Source organism: Trachemys scripta, chromosome 11 (assembly GCF_013100865.1).
Source record: "Trachemys scripta elegans isolate TJP31775 chromosome 11, CAS_Tse_1.0, whole genome shotgun sequence".
NCBI lineage: Eukaryota > Metazoa > Chordata > Testudines > Emydidae > Trachemys > Trachemys scripta.
The window spans coordinates 102,987-114,592 of NC_048308.1; the positions used below are offsets into that span (position 1 = coordinate 102,987).

General features: G+C 66.7%; 1 protein-coding gene across 2 annotated transcripts in view; it reads left to right on the forward strand.

Annotated features, from left to right (window-relative positions):
• Positions 1 to 10,781, forward strand: part of PTPRN (protein tyrosine phosphatase receptor type N) — a 32,711-nt gene extending 21,930 nt beyond the window's left edge. For both annotated transcript variants that reach the window (XM_034786050.1, XM_034786049.1), the window contains 11 exons: positions 3,242 to 3,454; positions 3,625 to 3,834; positions 4,601 to 4,748; positions 5,064 to 5,137; positions 5,379 to 5,456; positions 5,979 to 6,098; positions 6,234 to 6,400; positions 8,497 to 8,550; positions 8,838 to 8,902; positions 9,433 to 9,506; positions 9,937 to 10,781. In XM_034786050.1, coding sequence (XP_034641941.1) covers positions 3,242 to 3,454; positions 3,625 to 3,834; positions 4,601 to 4,748; positions 5,064 to 5,137; positions 5,379 to 5,456; positions 5,979 to 6,098; positions 6,234 to 6,400; positions 8,497 to 8,550; positions 8,838 to 8,902; positions 9,433 to 9,506; positions 9,937 to 10,008 — 1,275 coding nt within the window. In that variant the 3' untranslated portion in view covers positions 10,009 to 10,781. The remainder of the gene's footprint in view (positions 1 to 3,241; positions 3,455 to 3,624; positions 3,835 to 4,600; positions 4,749 to 5,063; positions 5,138 to 5,378; positions 5,457 to 5,978; positions 6,099 to 6,233; positions 6,401 to 8,496; positions 8,551 to 8,837; positions 8,903 to 9,432; positions 9,507 to 9,936) is intronic.
• Positions 10,782 to 11,606: the final 825 nt, after the last annotated feature.

Genomic DNA, 11,606 nt, shown 5'->3' on the forward strand with positions numbered 1-11,606 from the left:
TGGCAGCCGCTTTACCCCAGCCAGGCTCTCGGGCGCAGTATGGGGTGACGGGGGGGAACCCTCGCGGCAGGGCTGTACAGGAGCGCAGACCTGCTGATCTCATGGTCCTCCCGGGGCTGACAGGGTGGTGGCTCACACACTACCTGGCTCTCCCCTGGAGGAGGCTGCAGGACAACTGGCTGCTGCTCCTGCCCCCTACCCCCCGACAGGTGTGGAGCTGTTGGGATCTAGAGCGTCCCTGCTTTGTGCAGCGGGGTAGCTGGCCTGGCTGTGTCCTGGGGGCTGCGCAGGCTCGGGGTGTGAGCCCCCCGGCTGGTGGGAGGTGGAACATCTGGATCTCTAGCTCCTACACTCCTAGGGAAGCGGTGATGGAACAGCCCTGCGAGGAGCCCTGCAGTGCACCAGCCCCTTAGGGTCACACTCAGTGGGGTCAGCTCCTTGGCTTCCCCGCCTCCTGGGATCGACCCTCGGAGCCTTCAGCACCCCTGGGTCACACCGTGAGCTCCCCTCAGCAAGTCCACTGGGTTGGACCCCTGAAGGAGCCTTGCCCACCCCAAGGGAGCAAAGCACCCCCACCTTCCTGAGTGCAGTGACTCCGCCAGTGGGGTACACATGGGGGGCGTTATTGGCTGTCTGGACACAGCGTAGAGTCCTTAGATTAACCCACAGTTACAGCAGCGTCCAGCTGGGTCAGCCTGAGCCCAGAACCCTCCAGCCCTCTCTGGGCCCTGGGGAAGAGTAACAGCCCCCAAGGCCCCTCCTTTGTTCTTGTCTCTGGGCAAGCGCTCACTGTTCCCAGGCTAGTCCCAGCTGGCTGGCTTCCTGCAGAGGGTGGTGCCCTGCCCACCCCCACCTCCAGTCCTTAGTTGCTAGGTACCAAATGGCCAGGCCATTGTCTGGGCCCAGGCTCCAGACAGCTTTTCCCCAACCTAGTTAAGCGTGCAGCACATAGAGGAAACTGAGGCACACACAGTAGTCATATAAAATATTACGAAAAATTCCCACTCCGTTATGGGGGCTGTGGTGTGAGGGGACAGGGCCCTTCCCGCAGGGAGTGTCACCTTGGCACCGCACCAGCAGCCTGAGGGTCACCCCAACTCCCCCAATAGGGCAGGTCTCGGGGACTCCACTGCCCAGCACGGCCTGAGGGGAAGGGCACAGAGCAGGCGCTGTGCTGCTCCGGTGACGGTGCCCTGGGAAGGGGAGCTCCTGGGGACTCGTTGCCAAGGGCTGAGCAGCTCTGCCCTCCCCCCACAGGGAGCCTGGTCTCTGGCCGGGCACGGGGGCAGCACGCCTGGCACCTCACCACTGGGCGCAGCATTGGGTGGGGATGGTGATGGGGGCAATGCCAGGCTGCGGAGAGGACAGGCTGCCAGGGCCAGGGAGATGTCTTGGGGGCTGCAGTTTGGGGGCATTACGTGGGGGGGCTGCAGTGACTGAGGTGGGGCGGGAGCAGCAATGCGTGAGGCCTTGGGGGCTGGGGGGAGGGTGTGATGCCACGAGCCTGAGGGGGCTGGCGGGTGGTTGCCGACAGTGATGAGGCAGGGGAGCTGGGTTTGGATTTTGCTGGGTGGGAGGGATAGCTCAGTGGTTTGAGCATTGGCCTGCTAAATCTAGGGTTGTAAGTTCAATCCTTGAGGGAGCCACTTAGGGATCTGGGGCAAAATTGGTACTTGGTCCTGCTAGTGAAGGCAGAGTGCTGGACTCAATGACCTTTCAAGGTCCCTTCCAGTTCTAGGAGATAGGATAGCTCCATTATTTTTTGTATAAGTAGGGGCATTGCCAGCAGATCGAGGAATGTGATCGTTCCCCTTTATTCGACATTGGTGAGGCCTCATCTGGAGTACTGTGTCCAGTTTTGGGCCCCACACTACAAGAAGGATGTAGATTAATTGGAAAGAGTCCAGCGGAGAGCAACAAAAATGATTAGGGGTCTGGAGCACATGACTTATGAGGAGAGGCTGAGGGAACTGGGATTGTTTAGTCTGCAGAAGAGAAGAATGAGGGGGGATTTGATAGCTGCTTTCAACTACCTGAAGGGGGTTCCAAAGAGGATGGATCTAGACTGTTCTCAGTGGTGGCAGATGACAGAACAAGGAGTGATGGTCTCAAGTTGCAGTGGGGGAGGTTTAGGTTGGATATTAGGAAACACTATTTCACTAGGAGGGTGGTGAAGCACTGGAATGGGTTCCCTAGGGAGGTGGTGGAATCTCCTTCCTTAGAGATTTTTAAGGCCCGGCTTGACAAAGCCCTGGCTGGGATGATTTAGTTGGGAATTGGTCCTGCTTTGAGCAGGGGGTTGGACTAGATACCTCCTGAGGTCCCTTCCAACCCTGAGATTCTATGATTCTATGGGGGCTGACAGAGGGCAGGGGAGGTGGACAGGAGGGGCTGAGTGGGGAGCTCTCAGAAGAGGGGCTTGGAAGCTCGGGGAGTCAGGGGAGAGGAGCCCAGCAGCATGGGGTCCTCCCTCTGCCCTCCTGCTGCCCCGCCCCGGCCTCCTGGGAGGGCAGGCCAGCTGGGCCTGAATCCTGAGACAGGAACATCTGAGCAGATGCGGGGCTGGCTTGGGGGTGGACATTGGGACACGGGGCCTGTCCCCTTTAGGGGGTGCTGGCTCGTGGCCCCAGGGCAGGGATTGGCTGGCTCAGGGGGGCGGGGAATGGGGGACAGGGTCTGTCCCCTCCGGGGGCGCCGGCTCCCATCCGGCCCCAGGTCTGTAGTGACTCCAAGCTGTGACCATCCGCTAGCAGCGGCTTCTCGTCCCCCGGAGGGGTGACCCGGGCTGGGGTCCCTCCCCAGCGTTAGCCGCACTCTCCTCGGCTTCCGCATGCCCAAAAGGCCCTTGGCCGGGCGCTGCAGCTGGCATCGCACCGTTGCCATGGTAACCCCGGCCTGCTCTCCGGTGCCCCGCTGAGCCGCTCGCTGTGCGCTCCTGCTCGTTCCCATGGTTACCTCCCCAGGCCAGAGCAGAAGGGACAATAGGGGCTCCCCCTTCGTGGCTGGGGCTCCCCCGCCCTGCTCCTCCCCCGCTGGCTGCGTGGGGCTAGCCGGGGGGCTCAGGGCCTGCCCCTTGCTGGCTGTCTGCGGAGCCCTGGCCCTCCTCCCGGGGGCGAGGACCCCGGCTCAGCATCGCTGTCCAGATCGGCCCCGGGGAGTCTCCTGCCTCGGGGATCCCCCCAGGCGCCCCACCCCTGCAGGGGCTGACTCTGCTGCGCTAACGGTGTCCCCCTGCCCCCAGCGCAATGAGGCCACCCCGTACCCGCACCCCTCGCACTTCGGCGACACCTTCCACTCCGTGCTGCTCACCTTCCTGGCCCTGGCCTGCGTGGCGGGCGTGGTCATCGCCGCCGCCATCGTCTTCTGCCTGCGCCAGCATGCCAAGCAGCGCGAGAAGGACCGGCTGGCGGCCCTGGGGCCCGAGGGCACCGGGGACAGCACCTTCGAGTACCAGGTAGGGCCCTGGGCAGCGCCGGGGTGGGGGACACAGCGGGGACTGAAATAGCCACGGCTCGGCTCGGAGGGGAGGGCCAGGCCCGGGCAGGGGGAACTCCCGGTGCTGGTGGGTGGGGGGTGCTGCGGGCTCGGGGCGGTGGTGGCAGCGCTGGTCTCGCCCCCACCCAGGAGCTGTGCCGGCAGCACATGGCCGCCAAGTCGCTCTTCGGCCGCGCGGACGCCCCCCCGGCCCCAGCCGAGAACTCCCGGGTCAGCAGCGTCTCGTCCCAGTTCAGCGACGCCCCCCAGGCCAGCCCCAGCTCCCACAGCAGCACGCCGTCCTGGTGCGAGGAGCCGGTGCAGTCCAACATGGACATCTCCACCGGCCACATGATCCTGGTGAGCTGCGCTGCGGGGGGGAGGGGGGTGTGTGTGTGTGTGTATGTGTGTGTGTGTGCGCGCTGCCCCCTGCTGGAGGAGATGAGCTCCGGTGGGTGGGTGTCTCCATCCATGCTGCTCTATCCCCGTGTGTGCGCCGCCCCCTGCTGGAGGGTGAGCCCACTCGAGGGTTAGGAGCCCTCGCTGTGCTGGTTCTGATGGTGATTCCCTTTTATCTCCCTGTGTTGGGAGCGGAGGCTTCCTTCGTGGGGGGGCCGCGCAGACACCCAGCCTCCTGCGACTGAACCTCTGGGGCTCCAGCCCCCCTGCTTCCCACCGGGCGCTCCGGTCAGCGAGGCCAGCTGAGACAGACCCTGGGCAGAGACTTGCCCACTGTGCCGGGACTGGTGCACCCCAGCCAGGCCGTGCAGTGACTCCCCAAAGAGGGGGGGGGGCGTCGGCTGCCCTTAGGTTCGCCCAGAGACCGGAGTTAGTCTGTGCTGGTCAGCCCAGCCAGTGCAGCGACTCCCTGTTCAGACTGGCTCTGATTTCCTCCCTTAGCTCCCAGCTGAGAGCCGCCGGCCATCCCTGCTGGGGACTGGGGGCACTCGGGATGGGTGCAGGGCTCAGTAAAGCCTCCTGCTTCTGGGCCAAATATCCCCTTCCCAGGGCTCCCCCCTGCCCCTGTGGCCTCTTCTCTGTATCCGACCCCAGGGAGGCTGCCCTCCCCATGTCCCTTCGCCCTGCCTGGGTGGGCACTGCCCTAACCCGCATGCTGTGCCAGCAGGCCTACATGGAAGACCACCTGAGGAACCGCGACCGGCTGGCCAAGGAGTGGCAGGCTCTGTGCGCCTACCAGGCTGAGCCCAGCGTCTGCACTGCCGCCCAGAGCGAAGCCAACCTGAAGAAGAACCGCAACCCCGACTACGTGCCCTGTGAGTGCCCTGCCCCCTCGGAGCCCCCCTCGGCGGGCTGGGGCCCAAAGAGCTGCCAGCCCAGCGGGTGTCCCCCCAAGGGCCCTTGGGGTATGCTGGGGTCTGGCCCTAGTTGGAGTGGGCCATATAGGCTGGGTGAGGAATGGGGGTGGCATTGCTTGGACAGAGAGAACCGGTTCTCTCCCCCGCCCCCCGAGAGCAGAGCCGTGGGCAGCTCTGAGGCCCAATGGATCCCGGAGTGTGTGGCGCTGGCTGGGGGCTTTCCCCAGCCCCATCTTGCTCACTCACGGCTCCCGTTGTGTGTTGATTTCCCAGACGACCACGCGCGGATCAAGTTGAAGGCCGAGAGCAACCCATCCCGCAGTGACTTCATCAACGCCAGCCCTATCGTAAGTGAGAGCTCGCCTACCCTGCCCCCCAGCCCACCTGCCCCGGAGACTGGGGGCGTTCCTCAGAGCGGGGTTCTCCCCATTACGCTCGTGTACACACCCCTCCCCCCGCCCTGTACCAACACTCGTGCGTGCCCGCTTGCCCGGTGCCACCTGACACGCATCCATTTCCGGGGGGGCCCCCGCTGCACCCCCATCGTGCTGCCAAGGGCAGTGTCTGACGCGCTGTCTCCTGGCCCAGATTGAGCACGACCCACGGATGCCGGCCTACATCGCCACGCAGGGGCCCCTCTCGCACACCATCGCCGACTTCTGGCAGGTGAGTGCCGGCCGCGGGGAGGGATGCTGGAGGGTGCTGGAACCGGTACCTCCCCACCCCTGCCTTTGAGGCATTAGCCGTGGCTGGGCACAGCGGGGTGCTGTCCCGTCTGCGCTACCTGGGAGGGGGCTGCGAATCCCTCTCCTGTGAGTGGGGAGACTGGAGGTTCCCTGGAGCGCTGGGTCACAGGGCCTCAGGCAGGCGTGTGTGAGGATGGTGGGTGGGCCGGACCTTGCTGTGCCCTGGGGTGTCTTGGCTTTCCTGAGCCGGGGGCACGGAGGTGCCCAGTCCGGCTGCTGGGGACATGCGGGGGCTGCTCCCCCAAAGAGAGCCCAGACCCCTTTCCAGGGACTTCTGTGGGTCCTCAGCAGGTGCAGGCTGGGACCCCAGGCTTTGGCTGCTGAGTTCTGCCCTCCGCTGGGCTCCTCGCAGTGCCGCCTGGCTCTCCCAGCAGAGCCCCTTTAACAAGCACCCGAGCCTGGGCCCGGCGCCCGCTGCTGACGGCGTGTGCCCTGCGTGCAGATGGTGTGGGAGAACGGCTGCACGGTGATCGTCATGCTGAGCCCGCTGGTGGAGGACAGCGTCAAGCAGTGCGATCGCTACTGGCCCGACGAAGGCTCCTCCCTCTACCACATCTACGAGGCAAGTGGCGGGGTGGGCGGGGGGCCCGGCCCATGGGGCGCAGCGGGCAGAGCGCAGGCCCGGCTGAGCACGCAGCCCCTGGGATATTGGAGCTGGGGCTGGCTGGGCCGTGACTCCCTGGGCCTCTCCATGCAGGTGAACCTGGTCTCGGAGCACATCTGGTGCGAGGACTTCCTGGTGCGTAGCTTCTACCTGAAGAACGTGCAGTCGCAGGAGACCCGCACTCTGACCCAGTTCCACTTCCTGAGCTGGCCAGCAGAGGGCATCCCCACCACCACCCGCCCCCTCCTGGACTTCCGCAGGTGAGGGGCGTCTCCTCCCAGGTGCCCGCTGCACGGCCTGGCTAGGAGCGGGCCGGGGCGGCAGCCTCAGGGCAGAGGGGCTGGCAAAGCCAGGCCTGCTTCGAGCACTGGCCTGGGCCCTGGGGGCGGCTCTGGCACACGCTGTAGGATGCCCAGTCAGCTGGGGCCCCAGAGGCGAGCAGGGCAGCCGGGGGCCGTGCTCGTGAGTCCCTGGGGGCTCCGTGGGTCCAGGAGGGGGGGAGCGGGTGTGCCGACTTGCAGAGCTGCAGCTGGGCCAGCATGGGCCGGCCGTGAGACGGGGAGGGACCCTGGCAAGGGCCCTCGTCCCAGTCTCTGCCTTTGGGCCGTGGGGACAGTCCCCGAATGTCCTGGGGCAAAGTGCCCCCGAGCAGCGCTGGCCGTAGGGCCCGGGACGGGGACGCTGCCCTGCCCTGCCGTTGGCGCGGGAGGAGCTCTGAACGTTCTGGCAGAGAAAGGGCACGACAGACTTGGCTGCGGGCCAGCTCAGCTCTTCCAGCTGGGGGCTGAGAGAGCTGCTCCTTGGGGGATCCCTGCGGGGGAACAGGGGGGCCTGGGGAGAGGCCAAAGCCCGGTGTGACCTGGGCCTGTGTGCACAGGGGCCTCCCACACTGCAGCGAAAGGGGGTGAGTCTCTGCTGACCCCAGCCCTTCCGGGGTGCTGCATGGGTGGGGGGGGGGGGGGGGGGGGGGGCTGGGGGGGGTTTGGGGCGGGGGGGGGGGGCAGTGGAGCAGGCCCTCCTCTGGGATCCCAAGGGCTGGGGTCAGTCAGGACCCTGGGGCTGGGCCAGAGAAGCCCTGTGGCCAGGGCTTTGCTCAGCGCTGTTGGGGTGCTGCAGGAGAGCTAGTCCTGCAGAGGGGCCGGTCTCCACACTCCAGGCCGCCAGGAGGTGATTTCCAGCCCCCAGCTGCTGGGCTGGGCCCTGGGTGTGTGGCTGGCGGATACTCGGGCCTGAGGCGTATCTGCCCCGGTAGAAACCAGGCCCGGTTCTCGTACCAGCCTCTTGCTGACAGACGGTGCTGCACGTCTCGGCTAGCTCGGGGCAGGAGTGCGGGCCAGGGGCTGTGGCCGTGGGTCCCCCCTGCGCTCGCTATGGGGAGGAGAGTGGGTGTAACCCAGTGCACTCAAGAGCTGGGGGAAGCAGGGCTAGTCATGGGCACCGCCCCACCCTGGCGTCCCTGTGGCGCTGACGGTGTTACCGGCTCCCAGCAGGGATGGGAGAGGCTGGGTCTGCAGCCAGGGCTGCTTCTTCCCCGGCCGCCCCAGACCTAGGGGTGTGGGTCTGCGTGCGCCACGGGCTGGACCAGAGAGGAGTGCCCCCTGGTGCGCCCCCCTCCTGCTGCCACCTTGGCTCTGGGGAGGGGCTGTGTTTTGAAGCCTCCTGTTGGTTGTGGCCGTCTGTGCTGCCTCTGGGTCCCTCTGTGGGGCAGGGCCCCACAGCCCAGCTGGGATCTCCGCGCCCTCACACTGTCTCCCCCCCTCCTCTCTCTCGTGCAGCTGCCAGTGCCATTTTTGTGATTTGCAGCTAGTAATCTGGGTCCAGTTGCATAGTCACAAAAGTGAGCATTGGCAGCCGTGCCTGCTGCATGGAGCCCGGCCCCCTGGACTCCCACTAGGGCCCCACTTCGGTGCAGGGCGCCGGGCACGGGACAGTGTCCCCAGCCCCACGGCTCCCCCCCCACCCATCTGTGAATGCCCTGCCTCCCTCTGCTGTGCGCGGCCTCCTGCAGCGATGCCCCCGCCAGGCCTGTCGGGAGCAGGGACGCCAGCCCTACTCGGCCGGGCACTCGCCCCGGGGCAGGGGGAGTGTGCCCGTCGCCGCAGGGCTGACCCTCGGGGCGAGGAGGCTGGGGCAAACCAGCAGGCAGAGCGCATCGCCGCTCCCGCCGCGGAGAGCCCTCTCCCACGGGCACCTCGGCTCGGGCCAGGCAGGGCAAGGCGGCTGGTCGTTCTTCCCGCTGGGTCGCCAGGCCTCAGGACATGACCCCGTCTGTGCCCCGGGGCAGGGCTCGGCTCTGGAGGCAGGGTGGCTGGGTGGGCGCTGGCTGCTCTCACCTGCTCTCTCCTTGTCCTTGCAGGAAGGTCAACAAGTGCTACCGGGGTCGCTCCTGCCCTGTTATCGTGCACTGCAGGTAACGGCCCCCACGTCCGCGCCCCTCGGCCCTGCCCGGGGAAGTCTGGGGGGCCACCCTGCCTGGGGCAGGCTCCATCCTGGCAGGGGCTGTCACGCTGCCCCCTCCTCGGGACGCCCCACCCATGCTGGCCTGGGGCCGTTCCCCTGCCGGGGGGGGTGGGGAGAAGAGCATGTGTAGCACAGTGGGGACCCCCAGAAGCCTGCAGTGGCTCACCCCCTGTGCCCTGCTGGGAGCCTGGGGTCCCCCCCCCTGTGCAGGGGGCTTTGAGCGTCTGTCTTTTCTAGTGACGGGGCAGGCAGGACCGGGACCTACATCCTCATCGACATGGTACTAAACCGAATGGCCAAAGGTGAGTGCACCCATACCCCCTCCCAGCGTCCAACATGCGGCCCTGGCGTCAGGACCCACTTGGGCCCTTTATCATGACCAGTCCCCATCCCTGAGCCTCTGCTCCCCATATTGCCTGGGCCTGGCGCCCAGCCCTGGCCCGGCTCTCCCTGGTCCCCACCCCCCCATGCTCCCCTGCCCTTGGCTTCTGTCCCGATGGCTGTGTCTCCTAGCTCTGCCCCTGGATCCGCTGCTCCGGGGCCCCGCTCTGCCCCCGGCTTCCCCCCCTCCGGATCCCCAGCCCTGGCTCTGGCGCCCCCGCTGACCCCTCGTCTGCTCTGCCCCTGGATCCGCTGCTCCGGTGCCCCCAGTCCGCCCCCTCATCTGCTCTGCCCCTGGATCCGCTGCTCCGGGGCCCCCAGTCCGCCCCCTCATCTGCTCTGCCCCTGGATCTGCTGCTCCGGGGCCCCGCTCCGCCCCCGGCTCCTCCCCTCCGGCTCCCCCAGCCCTGGCTCTGGCGCCCCCCCTGACCCCTCGTGTGCTCTGCCCTAGGAGTGAAGGAGATTGACATCGCCGCCACGCTGGAGCATGTCCGTGATCAGAGGCCCGGCATGGTGCAGACTAAGGTGCGCCTCTTCCCCCAAACCTGGCCCCAAGACTACAGGGGCAGTTCCCGGGGGGCCAGCCACCAGCAGGGAAGAAGCAGGATGCCCCCTGTGGGGCAGTGGGGGGGGCCATAGAGCCCTTCTCCCCTCTGCTGCACCTGGCCCCACAGCCGCTGTGCCCCTACCCAGGCACTGGCCAGCTCTCCCAACGGGGCAGAGAGCTGGGGCCCCTGGCTTCCTTCTCAGCACAGGGGGCACAATGGGGCTGCCCCTTCTCAGGGCAGCAAGTTCATCTGTTGTGCTGGGCCCAGGCTCTGGGGCCAGCCTCCAGGAAGCAGGGCCCTGGCGCTGGGCGGGCAGCACGGGGGAAAGGCATACAGCCCTGCCCCCTCATGCTGGGCACATGTTGTGCCGCTCCAGGGTGGGGCTCACCCTGCTCTCCCCTCCGCAGGACCAGTTTGAGTTTGCGCTGACGGCCGTGGCAGAGGAGGTCAATGCCATCCTGAAGGCGCTGCCCCAGTGAGACGGTCGCCTCGCCTCCAGCCCCGTCGCGCCCGCCTCCTCCCGGGCGCTGCCCCATGTGCTTCGAGCGCCCGCCCGCTGGGGTCACTCGCCCCTGTAATGTCGTGTCTGTGATGCTGGTCGCCTGCCCTCGCCCCAGTGTGCTGCCCGGGCCACAGCTGGGCCCGGAGGAGGGGGCGGCAGCTTGGGCCCGCTGGCGGATGGGGGGCTGCACCAACTGCCCTGAGAGGTTAAGATGGGACTGTGCTGCCCCTCCATCTGCCCCTGCATGCCCAGTGCCTGCCTGCCTCCTGTCTACAGGTGCCCACGCACAGCCCCTGCCCCGGGCTCCTCCTGTGTGTGTGTCTAGTCACACTGCCCCTGCACAGCCCCACGGTACCCAGGCCTTGCCCATGGCCAGGGAAGGTCTGACCCAGCATGGGGTGGTTCTGAGCTCTGCCAGGAGCCTGCACCCGCTGGGCAGGACGGGTCTGGGAGCAGCCCCTGTCCTTGCTTCTCCTGGCCCCGGGAGCTCTGCTGCTCCGTGCCGCCCCCCCCACCTGTCTCATTCCCTGGGGATGGACCCTTCCCCCCACACTTCCTGGGGCAAGAGGTGACACAGCTGGAGCAATCCTTGCCCAGCCAAGCGCACCCTGGGGGGTGGCAGCCTGGCTGGGGAACCCTCCCCCCACGTGGGTCAATCATCGTCAATCGAGCAGAAGAGAAATTTCTAGAGAAATATAATTTTGTATCTTGATGTGAATAAAGTTCTCGTGTCGCATTTGTGCAGCTGCAGCCCAGCCTGGCCTGTCTCTGTGGGTATTTCCCTGCCTGGCACTGGGGGGCATTGTGCCCCTCACTTGCCCCCCCACAGGGTGGGGAAGGCAGCACAGACTGAGCCCGGGGCCCATGTGCAGATCCCAGCGCTGCCACCAGCTCTCTCCATGCCTGGCCAGCAGCTGAGAGCTGGGGGGTTAGAGAGGGGTGAGGGGCAAGTGCCCCTACATCCACCCCTGTGCCAGGTCTGCCAATGGGAACGGCCTGGGCCTACCCTCCCTGGGGAAAACTCTGCTTGAGCCTGGTGCAGCCCCACCACCCCCGCATGGCACTGAATGTCCCAGGCCTGGGCGGGCCTGACCCCCCCACCTCCACCCCCCCATCCAGGCTGCTCCAGCCAGCCCCTGCCCTCCCCCCTCAGAGAGCCACCTCTCACACACTGCATCTACTGCAAACGGTTTATTGACTGACAGCAGGGTCCATGCCCTGGGGGTGGCACAGCCTCACAGCAGCAAGGGAGATGCACCGCAGGGCACAGTCCTTCCACCCCCCTTGCATCCAGAGCCTTAGAGCCGCTCCTGCCCAGCTGTGAGGGGAAGGGGGGGTGGGTGTGGAGTAAGATCCCCTCCCAGGGTGCAGGCTCTGAGGGGGAATCCGCCATCTCTTCCAGTTACAGCCCCCCCCACAGGGAGGAGCAGACCATTGGGGGGGGAGGGGAGGGAGAAGAGACTCCTTGCCCTGGGCTACCTCCACCCCTGCAATTAGGCCTCATCCCGCTGCCACCCCACCCCAGCCTCAGCAACCCGCAGCAGGGCTGGGCTGGAGGTGTCATGGGCTCTGGCC